The sequence below is a fragment of the Sinohyriopsis cumingii genome, chromosome 1 (genome assembly GCF_028554795.1).
Source record: "Sinohyriopsis cumingii isolate HCF-2022 chromosome 1, ASM2855479v2, whole genome shotgun sequence".
Taxonomy (NCBI): domain Eukaryota; kingdom Metazoa; phylum Mollusca; class Bivalvia; order Unionida; family Unionidae; genus Sinohyriopsis; species Sinohyriopsis cumingii.
In genome coordinates this window covers 104,905,054-104,932,984 of record NC_142961.1, presented here as the reverse complement: position 1 = coordinate 104,932,984, position 27,931 = coordinate 104,905,054, and the positions used below count along the sequence as shown (strand labels likewise).

General features: G+C 35.6%; 1 protein-coding gene across 1 annotated transcript in view; it reads right to left on the bottom strand.

Moving 5' to 3' along the window:
* Positions 1-9,918: 9,918 nt before the first annotated feature.
* The window catches only part of LOC149807492 (uncharacterized), an 80,408-nt gene continuing 62,395 nt past the window's right edge, over positions 9,919-27,931 (bottom strand). The window contains exon 10 of the mRNA XM_089967161.1: positions 9,919-27,333. Within this exon, the coding sequence (XP_089823287.1) occupies positions 25,092-27,333 (2,242 nt within the window). The 3' untranslated portion in view covers positions 9,919-25,091. The remainder of the gene's footprint in view (positions 27,334-27,931) is intronic.

The following is a 27,931-nucleotide window of genomic DNA, read 5'->3' as shown; positions in this document are numbered from 1 at the left end:
AAAAGATTCTTTTTCCTACAACATAACTTACATTATTAACCAATCCTGGTCAGCCTAACCCATATATACTTTATTTTAGGTCACCCATTTCCAGGTAGGTTCCAATTTTTCCATGCCATTAGTACCGTGTGTCCTGGAGGGATACTCAATTAGGTTTATAAAACCTTACAAACACAAAAGCTTTTTTAGTGCTTGCTTGGTGAATTTGAAGAAGTATCACTTATTTTAATAAAATGAACAGACAAATTATTTAAAGATTGCCATTGTCAAAAAACTATTGTGTTACTATACATCAATGAAAAACAATCGTCATAGTTGAAAATAATTGTTATTGATATATTGTCATAAATTTAATTGCACGAGTAAACCTATTGTACTAAATAATTACTTTTTCTTCTCCTCAGTATAAATGTCGCCTGTATATTTAGTCATTGCCAACACTCGGGGCCGACAAGTGGGGGGTTGGGCAAAAACCGAGATATATCCCCGGGGACCGGGCCGAACAATACTTTTTAATATTATTAAAGATTTTTTTTGTTTTAACAAGTACCAGGAGGAGCCTGTGTGTTTCTTACCCCAGGGCCCGTGATCACTCTCTACTGCCCTATATATATATATATATATATATATATATATATATATATATATATATATATATATCCCTCGTGACATCAGTTTCAAAGCGTCAGGTGTTTTCGGAGCGGCAATTTTATTTTGAGGATATCGCGTGATAACATGTAACTGATGACACAATTTTTGTAAGTTTTCTTGAGTGTTATGCCTCGCCTTGCAGTAAAGAAAATGCTTCAAGCTTGTCTAAATCTCGTAAATATACCCATTATGCATAACAATTTACAACAAAATGTCCAATTGCCGAACACACTTTAATATCCATTAAAAATACCATTCTTTTTCTTAACATCAACATCAACTGAAACCCTTTATGCAACTTATTTGTTGTCGAAGTCTAATGAATAAATTTAGGTGACTTCTTATCTCCGTCCACTTCTCGTTTTGTTTTCCCCATAGAAACCCATTAATGAGATAATTATCAATTTAGCTGTTGAAATTAATGACATTTTCTTTTTTCGTTCTTTTGGGTACATTAACATTTACGTAATTTATAGTTAAAACAGTAATACACGTTTCTAACCCTGTCATAAATGTATCATATGCAGTTTGCATGGTTTTCAGAATGGTAGAAAACTGCATCGTTGTTATGGCCAAGAAGCTTTAACGAAAACATACATGGGTATTAAGGACAAAAAAATATTAACTAATATTAAGATTATTTATTGAAATATTCTCAGCATGGTTTTTTTATATTTTTTTAAATGTTTTTCTAATTTCATGGTGTTTGTTTTTGTAATAATATTATTATATGTTTTTTTTTATCTTATAGGTGTTGTCTAATCTTGTAAAGCGCTTAGAGCTTCTAAAGATTAGGCGCTATACAAAGTCCTCGTTACTATTTTTATTATATTCGCCATTGTTGCCATTTTCTGTCATCGTACATTTATTTTCTCATTTCTTTTAGTACCATTTTTGAAAGTCTTTGGTTTGATCCCCGACAGAATCAAACCAAAGACTTACAAAAATGGTACTAACAGCTGCCTCGCTTGGCACTCAGCATTAAGAGGTTAGTGTTAAGCCATCACAACACACAACACACATCATTTCTACGAAAGCAAACCGTGGTACTGATAGATAAACTATCACGGAACAAATGTCTGAATAATTGTAAGTTTTGAAGTTTTCGTACAGGTTTAACGATGATTCAAAGTGTAAATGAACTATATACATATATTGTTGTTGATAAACCATCAGTACAGTGACTGTCGTGAAAATGTGAAAACTTAAGCAATGTTTGTTGCCGCCGAAACGTCAAAATTAATGACAAGACAATGTGCGATTATAAATGTGATCAAGAGAAGAAAGCACCAGAAAATGCATACGATCATACGATTGGCTAAGTAACATAGAGGAAATTTGTGATTTTGTAAACTTTCTGCGCTGAGTATTTGGAAAAGTATTGAAATATGTGGAGTATTTGTTTTTTAATGACTGAAGATGTTGTCTGAGGCTTTAGCGTAATTTTTCAGCACATGATAGGATATACGTGGCCGCTAGTATGTTTGGTGGAGGAACAGCTCTTGGAAAACCTAGGTAAAAACCATTGACCTACGGGAAGCTTCTTGCAAGCTTTCTTACATATCCAAATTGACAGACCCAGAGACTTGAAACCACAGGGAGAAAGATGAGATGGCAGTGATCCGTAAAGGCGAATGCTTTAGACCACTCTGCTACCCAGGGCCCAACGTTAATGACTGTACAAACTTTCAAACTAACGATGGTGCTCCACAGCTCGCTAAACATGGAGAATTATAAACCAAGAGATGCAACCAAGCTGTTGTACGCAGTTCCACCAAGAAACAGAAGGCGGATATGGCCTTCAGGATCCAGATCGTATGAGGAATAAGATAACGAACAGGACCGGATCAAGGAGATGGTAGTTTCCAGGGTTTCCACCACCACGCTCCCCCGCCCTTACAAAAAAAAAAAAAACGTACACACACAAATGTACTGTCACTTGTCACTTGAAATTTGACCATCGTTTTATTCTTGTGCACGTTTATTGGGTGTTACGCACACTTTGAGTAAATAGACATATAGACTTTTGCTTTGGTACCCTTTCGAAGAAAGTCGGTGAACTTTTTAAATTTTGTGACACCCCCTCCCCAACACTTGACATAATCCGGCCTTGAAGGAAGTGAATATGAACATTCATCTGTCTTGTTTGTGACATATAGCTGTTAATGAGTTGAACTTATTGAAGAACATGTGTTAAATTAGAAACTTAATTGGTTTCAATTTGATTTTATTCAGATCAGTGAAATTTAGTTTAGATCAGTATACAACAAATTGATCGTAGTGATCCTATAGATTAGTGATAAAACAAATCCCTAATTTCAGGCCTTGCCTAATACTCAAAGAAAAGTACAGTAAGAAAAGATATATGCATAAATAGGACTTTCTGTAGAAATTCCTCCATTGTCACTGATTGCATGTTTATATTGTTTTGTTTTAATGGGGGATGGATGGGGTGTTAGTTTGGGTTGTTTGTGCTTTGTTTTTATTTATCTGAGTTTTTTCTTCTTCTTTTGTTGTTTTTCTGGCTTGTCTGTGCGCATGCCTTTTGATAACCGATCAGCATTGTCAAATATTGAAAGGCCCCAATGCTAGGATTATTCGTGTTAACATTGGACAAATTCTGTTCAAGCAGTTGTTTTTCTGCGTTTAGTGGTGGATTTGTATCAATTGTGTAAATCTGAAAGCAATCTATACCAGGATGCTCTCTCTCTCCTTTACTCACCCTTCTCTCTGTCTGTCTGTATGTCCGTATATCTGTCTGTCTGTCTGTCTCTCTCTCTCAAATTTGGTTTGCTGCAGTTGAACAGTTTTTGAGAAGTTGATAAAACGTTTCTTTATATTTAGTAATTGTGACTTTGACAGATCAACATCATTAGTATGAATCTGAAAGGACATTATGCCAGGACGCTTTCTGTCATAATTGGTCAAATTGCGCACTGTGTTTAGAAAAATAGTTGTTTAAAAGTATTTTTTCACAATATTTTTGGAGGCCATATTCGATGGCGGATAAGCGGCATTTGTTGTTGTCCTTGTTGTAGGGTTTAACGCCATTTTTCAGCACAAGATAGACTATACATGTCGGCCAGTAGGTCTATAACTGGTGGATGAAGAACCCTGAGAAAAAAAATCGGGAAGAACCACAGACCCACTAGAAAAAACTGACAAGCTTTCTCACGTACCCACATTATAGCGGCATTTGTACAAATTTTAAAGATGTTTATGCCAGAAAGCTTTCTGTCAAGTTTGGTCAAATTCTGTTTTCCAGTTCCTTCAGAAGATGTAACTTAAATGTTTTTCAATTTATAGTAACAGCGACCTTCTGCTTTTAGTAACAGTAGCCATATTTGAAAGCAGATTAATGTAGTTTGTACCAAAGTTTTTCCCTCTAATAATGTAAACTTTTAAACCTGTTTTGGAGAGGAATTCATTTAAAGAATTTTGCTTTTTCTAGCTTTACTAACGGTGGGCTCATTTGACTAGCATCATTTGTAAACATTAAAAGCTCTTCATGCTGGTATGATCTGTGCCTAATTTGTGCAAAATTTAAAATCGCAGTTGTTGAAGCGGACACAATGCACGATCTTTACAGGCTCTGAGCACGTATAATGTAAAATAAAGGTCGTGGTGACCTTCCTTTGCAGTAATGCTGTAGCACTAATATAATCAACTGTACACACAGTCATATAGTTTGATGATTCTACAACGATTATAGCGTAAGAAAAAAACTTGCACTGCAAAATGTATCCAAAGACAGTGTCACGTTCGCCTGCCCGCGATTACGTAAGTCAGGAAGAAAGGAATGGGTTAGCGCAATGAGTATGTCGACCCTGCACTGGTGTGGTGATTTTGTTTGTACAAGACCCCCCTCCCCCCGTTAGGTGTTAACACTAGCATATAGATGTTGCAAGCTTTGTTCTGAGAACAAAGGACCCTCAACGCTATTGTAAATCTCCCCGCTTTGACAGATGGCCTGAGGCTCGTCTGTTAAACTGTACCGACTGGGGGTAGAATTGATATCCAATCAGAACTGAGGAAGGGTGGGGCCATCAATTCGAACCAGAACTTAACAGTCATTCGGACTAATAACGAATTAGTGATTTGTAAGCCGTCGTACTGGTAAAGCAGAATATACTCACTCCGAGGGAGCCACTCGTGATTTGGCGGGAAAACTCTTTGTACATTCTAAGGACAGAAAGCTTCGTAAAAGAAGCTTTTGGGGACAGAGTAGTCAAGTCCCGAGTCTCAGAGAGATAGGATAGAAGTAGGCGGAGAACAAGCTTCGTTGAAGGCGAAATAGAGGATAGAAGTAGGCGGAGAACAAGATTCGTTGAAGGAGAAATAGAGAATAGGAGTAGGCGGGGAACAAGCCTCGTTGAAGGAGAAAGAGAGAAAGAAAAGGAGGAGGAGAAAAGAAGACAAAAGGGGAAGAAGACAGGAAGAATCGGAGAACGCCGGAAGGAGGAAAGCAGTTGGCTTAGTAATCACAGATGAGTAGAAACCAAGTACAGGGGAAAGTCATCTCACACTAAAATCACGTGATGAAATAGGTTGTCACATGGTCGAGAGGAATCAGATTGGTTGAGAACTTAATCGTTTAATTTGTATTAAATTGTTATTCTTTTGGATTTCACCCTTGTGTTCTTAATAATTTAATTGTCGGTATTGCTGACTGGGGGCTCGGAGCTTTACCTCTCTCTATCACTAATTTCACTTCCTACAAAAACGAGCCAGGGTGGGAATTCCACAGTAATTCAAAAAAATATTGGGAGCACCCCACCCCAACGCATAACAGTGGCTACATAGAACTTCACAGACAGTAACGCATCACAGGTAACGGTGACTTATATTTATGATGAAGTTGTAACGCCCCAAAAATGTGTTTCCAGTCGTCCGGCCTTCCCAGTTTTTAGTTTCCTGCCAACCATAGCCTTTCTTCCCCCTCAGGTTTAAAACAAATCCCAATACTTATTTGTGCATGTCACTGAGCCGGTTTTGTCCAGTACTTTGAGTTCAGTGCATAGTAAATTAGATATACTAGTAATTATACAAATACCTACCTATCCTAATTTTAAAACTAGTGCAATAGGAAACACATTTGTTGTTGCCTAATACTCATAAAGATGCACCCCCTCATCAAGTTTGATTATTCCAGGTATAACAGTACTTTTACAATGTGAAACCAAACGAGCTAAATGCAAAATCTTGACCAAGAATGTACAACTAATCACAGTGGCTCGTATCGTTGCTTACAATCAGAGGCGGCGTTAGGAGTACGAGGGGCCTAGGGCCGACAATGACCGCGCGGGGCCAGAGTATCGGTATCTCGATTGGTATGCTACTGCAAACACTGATTATGTCCAGACTTGATCAACTTTCGCGATTTGGCGCACGAATTTAGTTTTTTTTTTTTGCGTGCACTATGTGCGGCCTGTATCAGCGTTTCCAATTTTCCGGAGAATATAGCTTGACAAATTCATAAGGACGACCTTAGGCCTGAAGCGCGGGGCCCCCTCAAGAGCTGTGCCTGGGGCGGTCGCCCCACTTGCCACCCCAAACGCCGTTCATGCTTACAATATACCTGTCATACATGTACTACATAACTACTAGTTATATAGTAAATGTATGACAAGTAAATTGTAAGCAACGATACATGTCCCTGTGCAACTAATGCACAAATTTAGCCCTCGCAGCCCCTTCCCCAATGGGGCAGTGTGCTGTGTAACCCAGTCCAGACTTTTGCCTAAGACCTGGTGCAAAAATAGAAAGGATGACATTAAATCGGGATGTACATATGTATATGCTTTGCAGATGCGTATGCGTTCAGCCAGGTAGCTAATTAAAAAAAAAAACAAAAAAAAAAACACCAACAAAAATCTCACAAAAAAGAAACAACAACAGAAAGCGAAATAACAAATACCACGCGTGCTTCTCTGCAGTCCTGGGTGTGATTCATGGTGTAAACTGGTAGAAAAGTTAACAGATTATTCGTAAATTTTTACCCAATTACCAAGGTTGCTCAATCTGAATAGTCAGTGTACACCACAACTTGTGTTTCTTATGGATGTTTCTTAAGTGTCATGTTATTTAGACTTCTACACCAATTAAGGGTTTTAATTTTGTTTGGGAAATTGGGGCGGGTTCATGCATTAAGGGGAACAATATGCATATCCCGACTATTAATTCATTAAAAAAAGGAAAAAACTAGTAAAAATATTAAAAACTTGAAAAGCATAAAAATATATCAAGAACAGGTTAGATTTATATAAATTAAAGAATGGGCAAAGTATATAAAATACATGCCATATTGACACGTTATACAGCTGTGTTTTAAAGAAGACAAGAAAAAGAAAAAAAGATTTCATGAATTTTGGGGAACAAAACGAGATAGAGAAACCTTTCATCAACACCAAGATATACATGACTGTAACCTGTAGTTTGTATAAACAGTACAGTTTTGCTTAGTGTTCAGTTATTAGCCAATCCTTCTGGCAGCTGATTATCCGGGGTAACTGAAAGGTCAGTCGATCAGCAATTATGTGATAGTGATGTTCGTGGGAGAGACCATCAGGCTTATTTGCGTCGTGTACACCGGAGGATACAATTCAGATTGGTACATGTAGATGCATATTGCAAAACAAAATGTATCATGCCTCTGCCTTTAGTGAGAATGTTTACGCATAGGGGCTCGTATCGTTGCTTACAATTTACCTGTTATACGTGTACTATATAATAACTACATGTATGACAAGTCAATTGTAAGCAACGGTAAGAGTCACTGTGTTGCAACGTTTCCTTGGAGCTGGAGTTTACTGCAGATATAAAACGTAAACCATGATTATTTAAATAGTCAGGGATTACTTTTTGAAGGCAAAATATCGAAATGTATTCGATTCACGGAAGGATGACCCATCTGCGAAGCTAGCAAAGCCCAGCAAAACCAAATCTCATAATAGACCAACAAGTAGGTCTCCGCTTTTTTCTTCTTCTGAGAGTGGAAAAAACAGCGGAGACCTACTTGTTGGTCTAAATCTCAGTACTACTGGTTAATGAAGTTTGACTTTATGAAGCACGGCAGTTGGGGAATTTAAGTTGCATACATGCCAACTATTACGCTTTATTTCTCACCAAATTACGCATTATGCTAGACTGTATATGGTTTACGCCTTTTTGGTAAATCAAAAAAAAAAAATCAAAATGAAGCAATAAAAAGTTTTTGTCATTTTTATTATTATCTCTTTAATTCAGCTGATACAAATTTGAGTATATTCTTACAAAGGTGACTGCTGCGTGAGAATAGCGTAAAAGTTCTTGCCTTATTTGCTATTTAAAACAACTGTATACTGTATTTCAAAGTTTAGACGGTTTTCTCAAATGTAAACTTTGCCGCACAGATTAATTTTATTTATAACCGAATGAAGTTGTGAACTAGTCGGTAGTTTTAAGAAAATGGCGCCAGATGTAAAGTTAAACACTTTAGGGGGGCAGGGTCCAGTTTTTATGTACAAATTTAATGCCGCAATCAGCGACCTAGTATAAAAAATCATAAAAAATCAAATACACAAGTGAGGTCAAAAAGGTCCATATTTTTAGATACCTATATTAAAACAAAGCATAAGAATAGTATTCACTTGACCAGAGAAGTCAATGGCAGTTCACAGCAGAAGAGGTTTATGCACCCCAACCCCTATTTTATACATGCAATTCAGAATAGTTGTCATCCAAGCCGTTTTTGAGATACTCTAGTTGCCTTGAACCCACGTGTCTACTGCTATGGGAGGCTAGCTCTTCTTCCTAGCCAACTATTGGTATTTCACTATCAACATACTGCAGAGCAACTATGGAAGGTGTACATGCCTGACATCAATTTCAAGAACAACACAAGCCCAAAACACCTAGTTCACAAATATATCCGTATCTATAAATACTAAACAATAATAGCTGAAAAAGTCACACCATAGCCTTAAGTTAAGAATATTGCCAGGGACCAATTTACGAAACTGGACCCTGCCACCTTAGGCTTTGTGTTTGTTATATGACGGAAAATGTTAGAGCATATGGATCTTTTCAAACTTCAAAACATGTCTGATCAGAAGAAACGACAAATCAACACCACTTTACAAACTTTAAAAGAAGTATACGAGAATAATGTAGTACAGCAATCTGAGTGCCTGACCCACATGGGCAAACTAATGATAACACGCTTCCTATGAATCAAGTGCCCGTGACCTGACCTCATTGCAGATTTTTAAAAACAAAACATCATTCACCGAAATTTACACATGTAGAATAGTTAAAGAGTGCTAAATATAAATAATTTTTCAGTATATTTTGTATTTGTATTCTGGTTCTAATCCATATGGAATTTGCCGTTTGTTAAAAAAAATTGACCAGCTTCGTAACTAGGTTAGTAGTAAAAATATATTACCCATACGTGCTTTAATTCAGGTACGTACTATAGCGATTACACTTTGCTTTTTTTACACTTAAAATAGCAATAATTACACTTATACCTCTCGGGTGGGAGTGGGGGGTTGGCACATATGAAGTTGGGGTGGGGGTAGGGGGCATTTTCACATACTGCAAATACCAAAAGTAAAGAACATGTTTAAACAATCTTCCACAGACAATGTCATAAAAGCTGAAGCTCTTTATGCAATTGCATTGTACAGCAGTTTCCTTTTTGCAGTTGCTGATTACGTTTCAGACCTGCATGACATTCTCCCACAGCAATGTAGATGCATACAGATAATTTTTTGTTGTTAAGTAAAATTCATCCAAGTCTTTTGGGAAATTTGAACAACAGTGCCAACCAGTCTTTACTGTGTGCCAATACAAATGACTGCATTATCGTCAAAACACTTATTAAGGATGAAGAGCAGCATAGACTGCATTTAAACAAGACTGATTTCCACGGTCAAACAGATTTTAATGACACAGACTTGCTCTCTCTTTTATATACAGAGAGAGAGGAACACTTTTCACTATTCACTGTTCTGCAGTCAACACAAGCTTTAATTATTCATATTTTTACAATCAACATGATAGTTTTCATTATTTAGTGTCATGCAATCAACCTATAGAAGGGCAAGGTATATAATTGACAAGCGCAAGGTATGTAATTGACACTTCAAAATAATATACCTACTGGATGGTAAAAATATATTCAGAACAGTGACATAACCACAGTAAGAGGCAAGGTGTATTTTATAATTCAAATATGCACACCTGATGAATGGCAATTACCACAAATCACAAGAAACTCTAATGCAATGGTGTCATGAATTTTTATTTCATATCTTCAAATTAGTCATAAATTGTATCATTCATCCTATTTACACAAAAAAAAACAAATATCATTTGTCAAACACTTGACAAGTGAAAAGTCAATTAAATAATAAGCACACTGTCATTTATAAATATCAATATCAAATCATACTGGTTCCATAAGAGCTTTTTCTTAAATATCTTTATTTCAAACACTTTTAACCCAAACATGAAAAAAATATTACAGAAACTTTTACTTACATTAAATTACTATTTGATAATGTTAAAAAATATTAATTGTCAGAGAACCCTACATATTGTATCACTAACATATAGCTGATAATGAAACTTATCCATCTTTGTCCCTATTACTCATCATAGAAATTATCATCACAAATCAAATGACAATCAAAAAGAAGAACTTCAAGATGTATATGTGTCTTCTGCCGACATGCATGAAATTCTACAAATTCTGCTTTCAAATACATGTATTGCTGTATCATATATACTCGGTTATGAGTTAAGTAAAACTGCAAACAATGATTTTGATCTGCCATCATATGATAAGCCTGCAGATCAGGGTCTATGTTGTTTGTTCTACTGATTACCCCTGACAAACTGCACAGACCCAGAAATGCACATACATTATACGATGGCAGACCTGGGTCTGTGCAGTTTACAGTTGGATTTGGCTTATAAGCAAGTAATATGGGATATACTTTTAATTTTACAAGAGATATTCATGAAAATTTTGATTGTTATACTGCAGAATAAAGATGCAGTATCAACTCAAACGAATTATGATGGGTTAAGCAAACTGAAAGGAACAGTTAAGTATTGTTCATTAGAAAATAAACCAATACCAGCTATTTATGATCAGTGCAACCTAGTAGATATTGGTCCAAGATAAAAATGTGCATGATCACGCGTGAACAATTCTAAATATTACACATGGGATCTCACCAATAGATTTTACTGTGCATCAAATTAACACTAACTATTCATTGTTCTACAGTCAACACAAGTTTTACTTATTCTCTGTTTCAGAATCAACATGACAGTTTTTCATTATTATTGTACTGCAATCATGACTGTTTCCTATTCAACTTTATTTCAATTTCTTATAAATCGCACCCGTTTTCTTTTTCAATAAAATGGACTGTCCACATGAAATGTCTAGTCCAAATATTATCAACAAGAAATTTCAAATTATTTTGTCATATAGCTAAATCTATGTCCTGTACTAACATGCTGAACTAATAAGGACAAATTTCAACATGTCATGAAATTAGGTACTACATGTCAATGGACATCAGATGTAATTAGCAGTGTCATATTATGAGGTCTCTACCAATGATTTTTCAAGAAACAGCCTTGCTAGTACAACACCTATGGAAGCAATAAGATGAAATAAAGCTTCTGTAGTTACCTGTGAAGTTGTCTATACTGTACACAAACAGCTTACATTTATTATCTATGCATAATTTATCCAGAATTTTCAATATCATATATACTCATTTACCAGTCAATTAAAAATGTGAACAATGATCCTGATCTGCCATATCATAACATGCCTGCAGATTAGGGTGAATGTTGTTTGTTCGACTGATTACTCCTACCAAACTGCATAGAACCAGATCTTCCAGCTCATTATGCAACAGTTGATCTGGGTCTGTGCAGTTTTCAGTTGGACTAGTCTTAATAGCAAGTATATATGGTAATCCAAAAGCATAAATAATGCTTCTAATATTATCAATGCAGTCAGAGGATAAATCCAATGAGTCTGTATAAAATGTGTTTAAATGTATTGCAAAATGAAGGTTCAGTGAAGTGATCATCCCTGGCTGACAAGGTTCTTAGTCCAAAACATTTCTGTAGATGTAAACAAAAATCCTTTCAAGGAACTGACATTTAACTGGCAGAAAATAATTTCCAAGAATTTGAGATAAGGTCATTCTAGTTTTCAAATACCAAGTATTGAAACCATTTCTAATAATCTTTAGTGACAAGATTTTCAAATTGGCCATTGTGGTAGTCATACTGGAATTCAGACTGGCACCATTTTCATTAAGACAAACCAAACATTAGAAAAAAACATTTGTTAAAAACCCCACTTTTAATATGTCCAACCGATTAGGAGATATATCGATAATATTCTCAAAATGGTTGTAGTGACAGCCATATTATATGTAAAATTGGTTTCAATTTTGTTTAGGAACAACTAGATATTGTGTCTTTTGGCATAAACCCTGTCAGTATAGCCATCCATTGAGAAGTAGTAGCAATAACAAGATTTTCAAGACTGCTACCATGGTGGCCATATTAGTTGTCAGAACAGCAGCATTTATCTTCTATTTTAAGTAGCATATGAAGTCTTCTGGAGAAAACCCAATGTGGATGAGACTTTCTATTTGGCAGGAGAAGCAATAACCATGTATGCTTTTATCAACTGCACATATATTCACCCATACTGTAGTCTAAAGTGATTTTATGTGTGACTCTTATTAAATTTGTTGATTTGTTAATGCCATTTTTATACAGAGATGAATTTGTAAGTACAATGAGCACATTTCCACATCCTAAGCTCATATTCTGCACATTGTTTATTCATTTTAAAAGTTAAATATGGTTTGAAGTAATTATTCACAATTAGGGTTCAATTTCTCCACCCCCCACAATAGCTTGTCTGTCTAGAACCAAACATTTCATGTACGTGTATCACATAGGTATAATGATAAAACAGTAAAAGCTGGTTATATGAAGAAGAAAAAAATTCCAGTTACAAAAAGAATCTAATTGCTCAAGACAGTTTTCTTTCAAATGAATTTAAGTAAACTTTGAAAAATAAAAATGTCTTAAATGCTAATAAAATCTGCAATCTGTATTAAAGAAAACAAAATTCTGCATAAAAGGTTAACATAAAATTTAATCCTAAATTAATTCTTAAGTAGTTCTGCTGGCTGGAAACTGGTTGACAACAAGGAGGGGAAAAAAATGGGTTTAAAGAACACAGTTACTCACATGTGAATGATATCGCAAGGATAAAAAGCATCTTTTGCTCAAGTAGGTGTAAAACAAATGGATACAACTTTTAGATCTACCATATATACTCACTTATAAGTCCAGTCCAACTGCAAACTTCACAGGCCCAGGTTTGCTGCCATATAAATTGCCAGCAGATCTGGGTCTATGCAGTTGGTTAGGAGTAATCAGTAGAACAAACAAATTAGATCCTAATTTGCTGGCACAACAAGCAATGGCAAATCTGGTTCTATGTTGCTTGCAGTTGGACTTAACTTACAGTTGAGTATATATGGTATACTAAAACTGCACCAGAGTTTTAACTGATGCACAAGATAGGAAGTTAAAAAATATTTACACAAAATCTTTACATTGTAGCCGCCAATTCTGTCAGCAGAAGTGAAGCAGTACATGTCAGATCTCAGTAATGCAATTCCACTGAATCACCTGAATATATCAACTGGTAATTTTCAATGAACTTCAATATAAAACCTTACCACTGTCACCACCAACACTGCTTTAAAAAGCGAGTTACACGTGTGTCACCATTCACAGGAAGATATAAGTAACAAAAAGTTATAAACCCTCCTTAAACACTGAGAACAGTTCAAGTTCAGAAAATACTTGTGTCATCTTCAGTTTCTTGCATTTTACATGCAAAAAAACAGTTAATGAGAAAGATGAAAATATGAACAAGTTGATCATATTTAAGTCTGAACTTTATAGGCTTCATTTTATAACCACAAAAAAAAGATTGTGGTTAGAACCTAACACTGCACAATCAGGATATTAGATGCAATGATTGAAAAGATGTAAAAATTACCATATATACTTGTTTATAAAACAAGCCCAACTGCAAACTGCACAGACCCAGATCTGCCATCATATAACACACCAGAAAATCTGGGTCTGTGCAGTTTGTTACGAGTAACCAGTATTACAAACAAAACAGACCCTGATCTGCAGGCACATTATCCTGAGGCAGATCAGGATCTTTTTGTTGCTTAGTTTTACTGGACTTGTGAGTATATATATATATGGTATAAAGCACACAATCTATTCTTACAATGCAAGCAATCACAAGTCAAGATTCATTTCCTTTCAGACAGCAAAATGACATATAACTTGTACAAATAATTATTACATTATTTTCAACATTTTTGCATAGTGATAGTGAAAAGTACATCAGAATGATTAAACACACTATTCACAAAATTCAACACAATTCTGCAGTACAAACTCAAAACAGTTATAGAGATATGGTGCCCGATTCATAAAAATTCACACCAATGAAATGAAAGTTGAGGGATAAAATCTGTATTACCCAATGATAATGGAATCAAGTAGAACGGAGTAGTAAAACGTCCGAAAATCAATTTTGAGGCAAATCCCCCCTCCAAATGAAAGAGAATTCTTCATAATTTCCCATTACTTCATTGCAGATACAGTAACTTCTGAAAGCCTTTATGATCACAAAATCTGCATTCTTGCAAGGTCGTGGGTTCAAATCCAAGCAAAGCCCAGGCAGAATTAGCTGCCACTGTGTCTCTGGACAAACAATTTACTCCAATTATCTCAGCATGATATAACATTTGGCATTAAACACCTATAAGTGAAATCAAATCAGGTCTTGTAGAATATTTGTTCTCAAATAGTAACACTGTAGGTATGACATCACAAGGCAAAAACATTCGAACAGTCCCTTAAGCCAGTAAGGATAATTTGGAGAAAACTGTCCCGACACATTTGGATGTTGTTGTTTTTTTTTCCTTCTTTTTTTCTGTATAAACATTGGGCTAGATAATAACACTTCAACTTGAGAAAGAAAATATTTTTGCCTTGCTAGGCAAAGCATATATCACCACGTGGGCAGTCATAAATCTGAGGGTTTGGATTAAGTTTGATAGTTGACAGGCAAAGTAGGTAAGCCAACATATTTTTTACCAATAAACTGATATCAGCTTAAAAATGTTGCGGGTGCATACTTATCTTGCATAGTCTGTTTCCAAAAAAACCAAGGACCAAGAAAACCATGCTAGGGACCTAAATTGATGAGCCAGTCAAGTGTGTAATGGATACTGCTGACGAGATGATTCAAAGGGTTCTTGTTAATGTTTGTGTGCACAATTCAGCCCTAAGGCTAAGAAATCCCCAACACCAACTGAAAAACCTGACTTTGTTCTAGAACAAATGTGAAAATGAATGTATGGCACTTGTTTAAAAAAATAAAAAAGGCAGTACATCTCAAAATGACACTCATGTCATCTTGAAGCTCATAGGCAGTGCATCTTAAAATGACACATTTGATCTAGAAGCAGGACTAATCATCATAATTTTATGCAAACTGCAAAAAATGTGATTTATTGAGAGATCATTTGCTATGGAAAGCTCGAAAGGTAAGAGGATATTTTTAGGTAAATCACTTGTAAGAAGAAAAAAAAATTCATTGCTTATAATATACTGAAATGAAGTATAGTGAACGTAAATTAACATTAATGGCTACTCGAGACCAAATTCATATATATCCTACTGTGATTCAATCATTGCATATATGCTTGAATCCTGACCAAATCAGCCTTGGCTGGTTACTGTAGTGGTGTGTCTTGGGCAAGGAACTTAATTCCTTTTGCCTTGGCACCATATAATCTTGCACGTGCCAATGCATGGATAAAAGACCAATTAGGGAATGAAGCAATTAGTCTGAAAAATTAAAAAGACATTATTGCTAAAAGCAGTATATTTTTTAAATGCCAATGACCAGGGACCTCATGTCTGGTCTGCAGATGCTCAGAAAGTGTTCAGTTTCTCATTTATTAAACATCACACGTAAGCTTACAACAAAAACATGAGGCCAAATTAGGCCTGTGGTCGCATGCCTGGTTTACATAACAATTAACCATTTCAAACCCCTCCAACTGATCATACAAGGCTGTTAAATAATTTTGATCAAAATCTGATCATAAACAGAGTTGCTACAGTGTTACGCTCACCTCATTAATGTGTGGCTCAACTTCATTATCAAACTTATTGTCATAAATCATGATGACGTATGATCATATTCCATTAGAATTATGGCCTCCAATGATAACAATTTTAGCAAATCAGATTCATAATCACCTCATTTTAATATGTATAGGTCTCTACCAGTAACAAACTCAACTGAGATCTTGATGATTTAAGACCACATTCCAAGTTTAATCAAAATCAAATGTCTATATGGCAAAAGCTGAGTCATCTGATGCAAGATCACCTCATTATTATGCATGGATACTGCTTATTAAAAAGCAGTCAAGAATTTGATGATATAAGCCTATGCTCCAGGTTTGACAAAAATCAGGTCAGAAATCTGGCCTCCAGAATGGCAACAAGATCAGACAATCAATTGCAAGATCAATTCCATTAATGTGTGTGGATCTCATTATCAAATACTCTGAGATCTTTGATATAAGGCTATATTCCATGTCTGATCAAATTAAGATGAGAAATATCCACTCCAGTACAGTAACATGCTGAACCATTCAGATGCAAGACAAACCCATTATTAAGCGTTGATCTTAGCCAAGATTTTCATGATAGTATAAATTTATTTACCAAACTGGATCCAATCAGATCAGAAATATGATAATTCTTACGTTATGGTTATCTAAGTAAATCAATAGCTCAACTATTTTACAAAGCCGAGAGCTAGCTGACACAGGACATGTATAATAAATCTATGAATGGTGATGGAATTGTACAGAATGATGGAATGTGAAACGTGCATTATGTGTTGAAGATATTGTAATCCTCATTAGGTATTTAGTGTGTATTCTCTCAAAACAGCTTGCTTTTTAATCTGCAATCCAAATAAACTACTGTTTCCTGCTCACTTTTTATGATGACATTTCTATACTCAACAAGCATCAACACTCTCTCTATTTATCTATGCATTAGGGCTGTAATGTTTATACCAAAATCCTCTAAATGTTTACACATCTTTAATGAAATGAAATAAATCTGTTTAAATATTGTCTAAAATTTTCTAAACAGACTAATAAAGGCGGCTTCTCAATTCAGAATGATGATCAGACACTTTATCAATGTTGAAAAATTAATACACCTGTTGCTAAAGCATACAAATATCTGGTTTTAAAATTAAAAAGTTACAAGTTTGTGCCATTTTACACAATAGTTTTCAAGACATTAGCAACACAGGACTTCAATTGAAAAATACATTACAGTATTTATTTTCACTTTATATTTAGGTAATTGCAGATTGATGTTTCATCCCTAACAAACTGCTACTCTACAATAAAAGGTGATCAATTTGATTTCCGTCAACATGTATATACATACCACATGGCACAAGTACACTAAATTTAGGTTAATTCAAGAATTATGGTGTTACATCAGGTGATTACTTAGTACCAGCATGGGATCATCGCAAAGCACATCAATGAAACTGGCAGACAAAACTCCAAAGAAAACTACACAGAACAAAGTGTGAAAGCTGTAATTGGTTGTTGACTGGGGATCTTCTAGTAACCAGTTTCAGTGAAGGATACATTTGTGTGCTTTTGACGACTTATCAATGCACCAGTGGACTATGCTACACAAAGGATGCATTTAACTTTATGTTTTCCAATATTTTCTACCTCTGTAAAATATATCCAAATTTCTGATCACTTCTTTTTGTCAGTCATTTTGATTTTACCACGCCTTTGTAATGTCTTAGCTCACTTACTTTATATGTTTAAATGGAATTTTGATTTTGTATTTGTATAAGTGTATATTACCAATATTAAATGATGTCATTTACAGCATCTGTACTCAGTGTATTCATGTACATGTGCAGAAAAAAGTTCACAGAAACCATATGATGTGAAATGTATGTATATATATTGAATCTAGAGGAAATGTATGTCGTTAGAAATATAACCTATGCCAATCAATTGAGTAGGCTTTTAATGTATAAAGCAAAAAAGAAGAAAGAGTGAAAAATTAATATATATACATTCTAATTAAAATGAAGATCTCCTACACAAAGAAGATCTGACACGCACCAAAAAATTTCATGTTCTGGTGACCTTGGAATTTTCCATCCACTTATTTTTAAGCAGCCTATCAGACAATGCATTGCATTTTATTACAGATTAGAGTTTTCATTAGGAATTATACATTGCAAATTATGCTGCTCCCTTTCAAAACAATGAAACTTCTATTTAACTGCTGAATCAAAACATCAACAGAACAAGACCTCAAATCAGTGCCTATCTATCTACTTCTTTCAAGTAGATTATCATTTAATCAGATTGAGTATATGCACTGTTGTAAGCAAGAGTTCCATGTCATGTTTTACCTTGCTATATGAATATTCAATCAAGTCTACCAATTAATCAAATCTACTTCCCCGAGCATTTTAAATCTCAAACACTTCCCCAAACTGGCCATAAAGACAGCAGCATGTGTCACATATCACATATCAAACTGGAGCAGAAATGAATATCGGAACATTCACATTCGAATACTTTTTGGAGAATATTAAAATAGAAAACTGTTTTCAGATATCGACTCACAAAGTGAATTTGGCAGCATTCTGTAAAGAAATGCAAAAAATGTGAACTATGAAGTTTTGAATAAATCAGTGTACAAGGGAACAACCTAAAAACTGCTAAATTACCTGAAAATCAAAATTCAAACTCTGACTCACAAGGTAATCTTAATGTCAAAATTCTAAAAAATCACACTGTTTACAAAATCGTATTTAAATTCATTCTACAGTTCAAAAGATAATATGTAATTCATGAAGTTGATAATGAACATAACATAGAAAAAGGGTCATATATCAAAGCCAACGAGTTTTCACATATCCATCAACCAAAGCTCAGAAATCTTTGTGTAATGTTGCTGCACACTGGTTTTATTGTTGTTGTGGGGTTTAATGCCATTTTTCAGCACACGATAGGCTATACATGGCGGCCAGTATTAATGGTGGAGGAAGAACCTGGGAAAACCCCGGGAAGAACCACTGACCCATGAGAAGCTACTGGCAAGCTTTCTCACATACCCACATATTGGCTGAATCTATGACTAGAACCGGCGCAGACAGAGGTGAGATGGCAGTGATCTGTAACAGAGAGCGCTTTAGACCACTCGGCCACTCGGGGCCCCCACTGGTTTTATCAGGAGCAGATATGGTCCATCCCATAAATCATTTCCACTCCCCTATCCCAACTCCTGATAAACTTGACTCAGAAAGCTGACTCCAGTTACATAGTGTTTTATTCAAGCGCTGAAGTCATTATACAGCTATAGAATTACCAATATGCTTAAAATCTGACACCATCCTTTTATTTTCTTGAAAGCCAGCAATGCAGATGTCAATAAGAACCACATGACTTTGAAACAGGATCCTTTAAGTTGTAGGGGTCAAGAGATTGATGCCACAATAAAGGTATCTACTTTGTTAGCAGCAAATTAAAACAAAAATGCAGTTACCAGCATATATTCCAGGTTATGCAGGGATAATTTCATTTTTTCTTTAATACCCATGAAACTGAATGTTTTAAACCCAAACATAGCTGATGCTGGGAATACATGGCCTTGGTGGAGTTTACATTATACTGTGCACAGAAGCCACCAGGCCATTTCACACCTACTAATACGTACATTTAACATACAAGATAATGCTAATCCACATGTACTGATTTCAGTTAAAACAGTTAAATTTTAAGTCAGAATATGAGTTTCTTATGGCTTAACATAAAATCCCCAAACTTTGGACTTGGGTATTTTATAGTCCGTCAAAAAGCCAGTCTCATCAGGCATGTCAGGTATAAACTATTCCAATCAAGTCTGGAGACCTGCAATCCATGTATCCGAATTTATTTAATTTAAATCTGCCACTTACTTTGGTCAAGAAATACCTTTCTGATAAATTTTTAGACTGCCCCTGCAGTTAACAGAACAGGTAATTGGGTTTCTGCCCCTAAATGTTCATCTTCAGTATTAAAAAGAACATTTACATTTGTTCTGAATCTAAGATAAACAGGGAAATTGACATCTACATTCATTTGATCTTTTATTCAAATTTACCCAATATTTACTCATGTCCCCATCAAAGTTATTAAATTAGATTTAACCTAATTAGTTCCGTTTTTAATGCAGTATGGCTGGGTGTGGGGATGTCAATAAATACCAAGTAGAGAAAGAAAAGAGGCTGGAAGTGTCTGAATGCTATTCAAATAATGAATATTCAAAATCCTATTCGAATAATGAATATTCAAAATCACAATCAAACAATGAATAACTATAAAACTATTCAAATACATTCAACTAATATTCGAACAGGAACAGTTTCGTATTCATTTCCACTCTAGATCATGATATGCACTCAAGTTCCATCTAAAGTGGGAAAATCACTGTTATTTTGATAAACATTTTCCAGTAACTAGACATTTGTAGTAAGTAGACATTTGTCCTGCAGAAACAGATATCCTGAGAGAAACTACAACTGAAAAAAAAAAAAAAACCCAACAAAGAACATTTCAAGATGCAGCTTAGATTTCCAAGTAAGAAAGAGGCCATAACTGCTAATATTTAACTGAAACGACTAAAAATCCAACCAATATTCTTCTGAATAATGGTAATGTAATCCTATATCAAAGCTGGTTTTAACACATTTAAGTCCTTTAAAAGTTATTAAGTGGAAGCAGAATGATAAGCAAAAATGCAAAACTAATTCCAGTCTTGATGAACACTGGTTAAAACTGAACCTGCCTTGGATCTATATAATGCACAAACCAAGTCAGTTTTCAACAAATTAAGTCCTTCAAAAGTTGTCAAAACAATCAAAATTCATGATATACAGAATTGCAGGATGCAATGGGCAAAATGGAAATGTATAACACTTTATACCAGAAGGCAAACAAAATTAAATAAAATAGAAAGTATTACCCATATCCTGTATACCAAATCGCTTAAACTAAATGACAGCGTAAACTGACACTAGTGGGAGCTTGCTTTACTGTGCAATGTGAAAATGATGGCAGGTAAAACTGAACAGTTAAATCTTTCAGCCAACCATATATACATACTTATAAGTTGAGACCAACTGCAAAAAACACAGACCCTGATTTGCCATCAGATAATGCACTAGCAGATGAGGATTTAGGTTTTTAATTCTAATAATTACTCCTAACAAACTGCACTGACCCAAGTCTCATGGCACATTATGGAACAGAAAATCTGGGTCTGTGCAGTTTACTGTTAAACTTGACATGTGAGTTTGGATGCTAATATTCTGTACCCTCTGTCTTTACACAACATACTTTGGTCTGGCATTGGTTTAACATGCATCATCAACAATTTAAGCAATTTAGTATGTAATGTGTATTACCTCAAATAACCTGAAACACACGATGCCAATTTAAAAAATTCAAATATACATCTGTGTGGAGAGAAACACTGGAGTTCTGTTGTAGATTAGTGTTGTGTGTGTATGTGATTTGGATTTTTAATGTAGCTTTAACAATTTTTCAGTCATCTCGCTATGATGTCTTCAGTGTGACAGTTTATAGTGATGTCTAGCACTGGGGCATCATGCCGCACACATGTAGCATGATGTCTCACCCAGTCACATTATCCTGACACCAGGCTGACCGTCCTAACACTAACCTCTTAATGCTGAGCGCCAAGTGAGGCAGCTGTTAGTACCATTTTTGTAAGTCTTTGATATGTCTCTGCTGGAGATTGAACCCACGACCTCCCTCATCCGAGGCAGACTCTCTAACCATGGTGCCACCGGAGTGCTCTGTTGTAGATTATTATTGTCCAATTCTTTTCAGTATTTTTTAAAATGGGCTATTACATTATTAACAATTTGTTTTAGAAGTTTAACTGTATTCAACAGAACTAACGAGATATAATCCCATAATTTTAATATACAGGCTAGACCACCCCCTATTCCAACCCATTTCTGCTTCCAGAACACCAAGCTAGACACCCACCCCAAATTTCAATACAAATTTTGGTAACTGCATCTTATCCTTCACCTTGCCTTAGAAAAAAGTTCCAGTATCACTGATATTCTCCAAATTAATCTTTCCAAATCTTGAGAATAAATTCCAATATGTTGTTAGCAATAAACATTAAGTTCTATAACCAAAATGCCATGATATGAGGATTGGTTCATTATCATCATCTAAGGCAGGGGTGTCCAAAGTCTGGCCCGCGAGCCAATCACGGCCTGCGGTAAGATTTCATACGGCCCGCGGCTTCTGTCATATAATGTATTATTTATGGCCCGCTAGCACGTGAACCCTTCTCCGCTCATTTCTGCCATTGCGACTGATGCACACTTATGCACTTAGACTTATGGTACTTATTTTATTAAACTCTTGAATAAGATTTGGTTATAACTGTTGATGTTATGTACCTGTATATGTGGTACAAACTATTATTTTCTGAAAGATCTTTTAAAAGACAGAAACAAAATTCACTTGTTTTAAACTTTAATGATAACAGAAAACTTTTCATTAGTTATAACTCCTGTTTAAAATGACCATGAGGCAAAGATATTTATCTAACTCTTGGAAATTTAAGGTATTACATACAGTTCAGTGTTATCTGACTCTCCAGATATGAATGAAAGGCAGAATTGTGTTTTTAGAGTTGTTCATACCTGCCTGAGTGGCTTATATTTAGTTACATTGCCATTTGAAAAATAAAGATAATTGTTACAATGAAAATTGCTTTATTTATTTATTGCTTGTTTGTTTTTTATTTATTTACTGTTCTATATTCTATAACAGTGTATATCTGCATGTAATTTTTGTGCTTAAAAAAAACATCAGAAGGAACTATTGGCCCCCAGGCATCTTCACTTTATCAAATCTGGCCATCTTTGCAAAAGGTTTGGACACCCCTGATCTAAGGCTTAAAAAGATAAGTCAATTAACATCTGAATGAGACATCAGTTCTATTTTATGCCCACTATGATGTCATAGTATGATTATGGATAAAACCAACAAAAATAAAGCTTAAACTATTAAACAGGATTTGGACTGTTGCCATGAAGAATGTATAACTACTGATCATAGGACAAATGAATGCCACTAAAATGAATTATACTAAATTATTCAGCTTTGCTGAGGAAATGGTGCTATTGTTATCTTGGCACAACAAGAAATATCAATATCAAGATATTACTAACAGCACTGCACCTTGATTAAGCTGCCATGGGGAAATTTTTATATATCTCTTTCCTCCCATCAAGACAAGGGAATTTGATAAGTGTTGGGACAATGGAAGTTTGGAGTGGATAAAATGTTCCTGTTCATAGCTCATGGTACAACACTGCAATGTAAATATTAAATATTTTATATTAAAAGTATTGTTTACTGATGCAATACAAAAATGCAACCATCTTACCTTTAAATAAAGATGGAAGATGGCTATGATAAACAAGGAACTTTCCAACCACTTTGTAATTTAATTTCATCATAATTAGGCTGAAGAAAAAAGGCGGGGGTGTGTGTGTGTCTTGCTAAGCAATCAATACACAAGTCCCTTAAAGGGACTGATGCTCTACTGTCTGAAAAGAACCCAGAAATTCAAGACTATTTTTTTTTATAACTGTTAGATGACTTATGATGAAAAATAAAATACCATGCTGATATGATACGATTCAAGAGTAGCAATAGCAAGATTTTCAAGACAGCTTCTGGTGGCCACAATGAATGCAAGAGAAGTACGATTTTCATTTAGGACCAGTTGAAGTTTGTGCGTATAAAGCTTCAATGTTGGAGTAGTGATAACAAACTTGTGCAAACAGATGGACAGATGTCCTTTGACAGATAACCAAACAACTAAATAGCTCCTTGTCTATTACAAAGAGAGGTAGCAGTTCATTTACCTGATGAAAAAAAAAAGGAATAAGACAAAGAAGAAAGAAACAAATTTTGACAAGATACTAAAAACTATGTGGTGAATAACCAAACCTTAATTTATGACTGTCTAGGCAAGCTACACATTTTATCTTGTATTTTATCTAAAAGTTCCTCAACTTAAATTTTGATGGCATTAAAACTTTTTCTTCACTGAATCAGACAAGTTCATTTGTAAAGAACATAAAACACAAACATACAATGCTGGACTGCATCTTAATTAGACTGCATTTTAGTCGTTCAAATGTTAATCATTCTTTTTAAGAATACATCAAAACATCTTAGTTACCAAGACTCGGGATGCGTTTAGTTGTCTGGCTCTGTTTGTGCATGCTCCCACACTGATCAGTGATGAACAAGAACTATAATGTTAAAATGTGAATGAAACACCTGTAACTTGTCCCAATATAATAATTTTTACTGATCAAATGTGCCATACTAAAAAATGTACTGTGCTTGTAACACATATATACATCTTAAATCAATTTGAAAGGTTAAAATTAAACTATTAATTTTATCAATTTAAGATTTCTGACGTGTTCTGGGTTAATTTGTGTAAAATAAACATTCTGCTTATCATGAATTATGAATAACCATCAAATGATGTTCAAGCGATATAAAACGCAAGATCTGAAAGTTACAGAGGCGGTTCTCTAACATTTCTAAAATCTTTAGAAGTGAGCAACAAGTATTTGGATTTTATGCAAGTATGATAATATTCCACACATCTGAGATGGAATACATATTGTATGTACCAAATTTTGTACATATTCAAATACAATGAACTGATTTCCTGAGAATCTTTCAAATATCAAATTATCAATGCATACTATTCGACCACATTTTTACATTTGACATTCAGAGTTGTTAATTCTTTGTTTGGCCTTTAGGGCCAAGGTTTAAACTAATAAAATTTTCAGTAGTAACCAAACTTATCAACAAAATATAAATTTTTACTGGTAATCACACTGTTTGCCTTTTCCTTTGTAATGGTTAGAAAAGATGAAGAAAAAAAAAAACCCTAACCAAAACAAGATAGTGGAAAATGAATAGCCAATGGCTATTTTGGCTAAACACTCCAATAGTCGACAAAAAATAGGCAATAGTGGTTTGAGTAAATGACTACAACAAAGAAAAATGTAAATTGATCGTGATAATTATATATAAAAAAGCATGCATGGGCTATCACACAAGAAAACATGTAAGGACTTGCATTACTAACATCAAATCTCATGTAGTGATGAGACAAGTAACACAAAGTTTTGAAGGTCCAATACAATCATCATGACAAAATGCACCACACTTTCGACATGTCACCATTGCTTTTAGGCTACATGCACAGTTACTTTGTGAAGTAGGCTGACCTGTTGGGGCAGCGGATGTTGCTGTTGAAACATTAGTCATACTAAATGTTGGTATCAGTACATTGTTGCCACCTACATCTGGTTCTTTACTGCCAGCAGAAATGACATGCACATTATTGGCATTATTAACGGTTGGAATATTCAAACCTGATACAGACTTGGTTACGATTTTTCCTCTCTGGGTCTCTTCTGAACCAACTATGAACTGAGACACTGCCTTGGCACTACCACAGTTGATCTGGATTCCTCCAGATACGACTAGTTTAGACATGTCACCATCAAAAGATGTGACTACTACAGGCCGATTATCTGTCCGAGACCCATCACGGCCTGGTACTGTAGCAGTGCCAGTCTTCGATAAAAAATTCACCTGATCCTGTGGAATTTGTAAAACAACATTTTCATTCCTGTTGGAATTTGACTGATCTCCTTGTTCACTGGAATCTGTAGTACCTACACTAGCAGACCTTACAATTGTCCCCACTGGGGTTGGTATCCTTTGAATTCTGTTCTGTGGTGGTGCGCTTGCAGCCCTCTGTGGAGCTGAAGCCTTATTGGAAACTATTCTAGCACCAGACTGCATCAGTTGTTGCAACAGAGTCTGGGTGGACCCTGCTGCACTGTTAGTCAAACCAGAGGTGACAATAAACTGTTGTCCTCCAGGCACTGTGAATACTGTCGTATGCTGTGAGGCTGATGAATTTCCTGGGGCAGATAGACCTTGGGGAAGAACTACAAAAGATACCTCAGAGTTACTACCACTTTTTTGAGTTGCAGCTCCACTTACAACTGATACACCTAAGTTATGAGGCACTGCACCAAAGACAGAGGTATTAAATGATGCGTTTGCTGTTGTTGAGATTCCACTTCTGGCCATGTCACCAGCAACACTTGTTGGTTTTCCTTGTGAAAACAATACTTTTGAGGCACTTTGTTTTAAATCTGGGCTGTTGCTTCGAGAATTAATCTGCCCAGCCCCTTGTTGCTGTGTCTGATGAGGCTGAATATCACTAATCTCTTTACAATCACTTAACTCGGGTGAATTCCCTTTTGGAAGTAAGGACACCATGCTGCTACTTGAATTTCTCTGACTTTGTGCCAAAGCCTGCTTACAAATTTCCATAGATCTTTTAAGGTTCACACCTTCAGAGGAACTGTCGGACTTTGTGCTAGGGAGTTTGATAGTCTGTTTTGGCCGACCCTGTGGTGGTAAGATAATATTTGGAATATGTATCCTAGAAGAGGTAGTTGTGGGTGAGGTAATACCATGAGCCTTGGCAAGCAGATGGGCATGGAGCTTGGCTTGGGCTTCGACTTGTTGTTGGGAATGAGTGTGCATCTGCACCCGAGCTTTCGTCTGAGCCTTAATTTGATCTAAAGTCCTAGTATGCCCTTGTCCATGTGCCCTGGCTGCTTGGGTTTGAGCTTTGATTTGTGCAAGAGTCCGTGTTCCAGATGGTGAACGTAGAGGGGTTGGTGGCATACTACGAACAACTATTTTTGGTGTCTGACCCTCCCTCTCTGGAGACTGAACATGTCCTTGTACTATATTTGCATGTGTTACTGCAACACCTGCCTGTGAGGCTATCATTCTGCCCTCTGCTTGTTGAACTTTCTGCATCCTGGCAGCTTGAGTTTGTGCACGGATCTGTGCCAGTGTTTTGGCCTGGGCTTGTTGTGGCTGCTTATGATCTAGATGCTGAATGGGTGTTTGTATCAATAATTTCTGCTGCTTTGGAGGACTAGCTACACCAAGTGATTCATGATCACTTTCACTCAACATACTGTTAAGAGCTGGTCGCTTTAGTACTTGCTGCAAAACTGGAGCAGATATTAGTTTGGAAACAGTCTTTTCTTCTCCAATACTAACCGAGGTAGGTTTGGATGTCTGAACCTTCATAAGCAGCCCTCCCTGAGACATAGACACAGTCTGGGTTAATGTGGAGGGGGGGTGAGACACAGTACTTCCAAGCACAGTCTGTGATATTGACCTCTGTTTTAACATGGTAGACACTAATGTAGATTTTTTCACAGCCTTCACTTTCAGTGGAGAGGAAGCTTTCGGAACTGGAGTAGAGCTTGATGCCTTCGGTACATCTGTTAATGTTCTGAAATTTAAAAAAATTCTGTAAATATTTACTTTTATACTTGTTGCTTTTATAACTTCCTTAAGATATAATCAAACACATAACCCTATGGATTTACAATGGAGAAAAAAGAAAGATCTTGTTTCTCAAGCAGAAACCATTCTATTATGTATAATCCCTTCATGACTTTCAAATATTGACATAGCATTTTAGAGTATTCCAGTAAGTCCTTAAATTATATCTTGTACACCTTTAACCTTCAATCATTATCTAGTGGTGTTTTCTTCAACTGCTTGCCTCTCTTTTTTGATTTTTCTTTTCTTGTTTAATTCAAAATTGAATGCCATATTAAGCATGTCTGCACATTCTCAAGGTATTCATTTCCTTCAATTGCTTGCACAAAATCAAGATTATGTTGGACTAGTGGACTTTAGTAACTAAATGGTGAAAATCAGCTGAGGGAAACTCAAATCAGCATATTTTCAATCATTTTATTGTTTCAACTGAAATCAATTACCATCTAGAAATTTTAACTGCCTCAGGCAATCCTGACAATCACTGGTGCCAAAGTAGAAACTCTTTATGGTGATCCAGCCATCAAATGCTTCAAAAGGATACT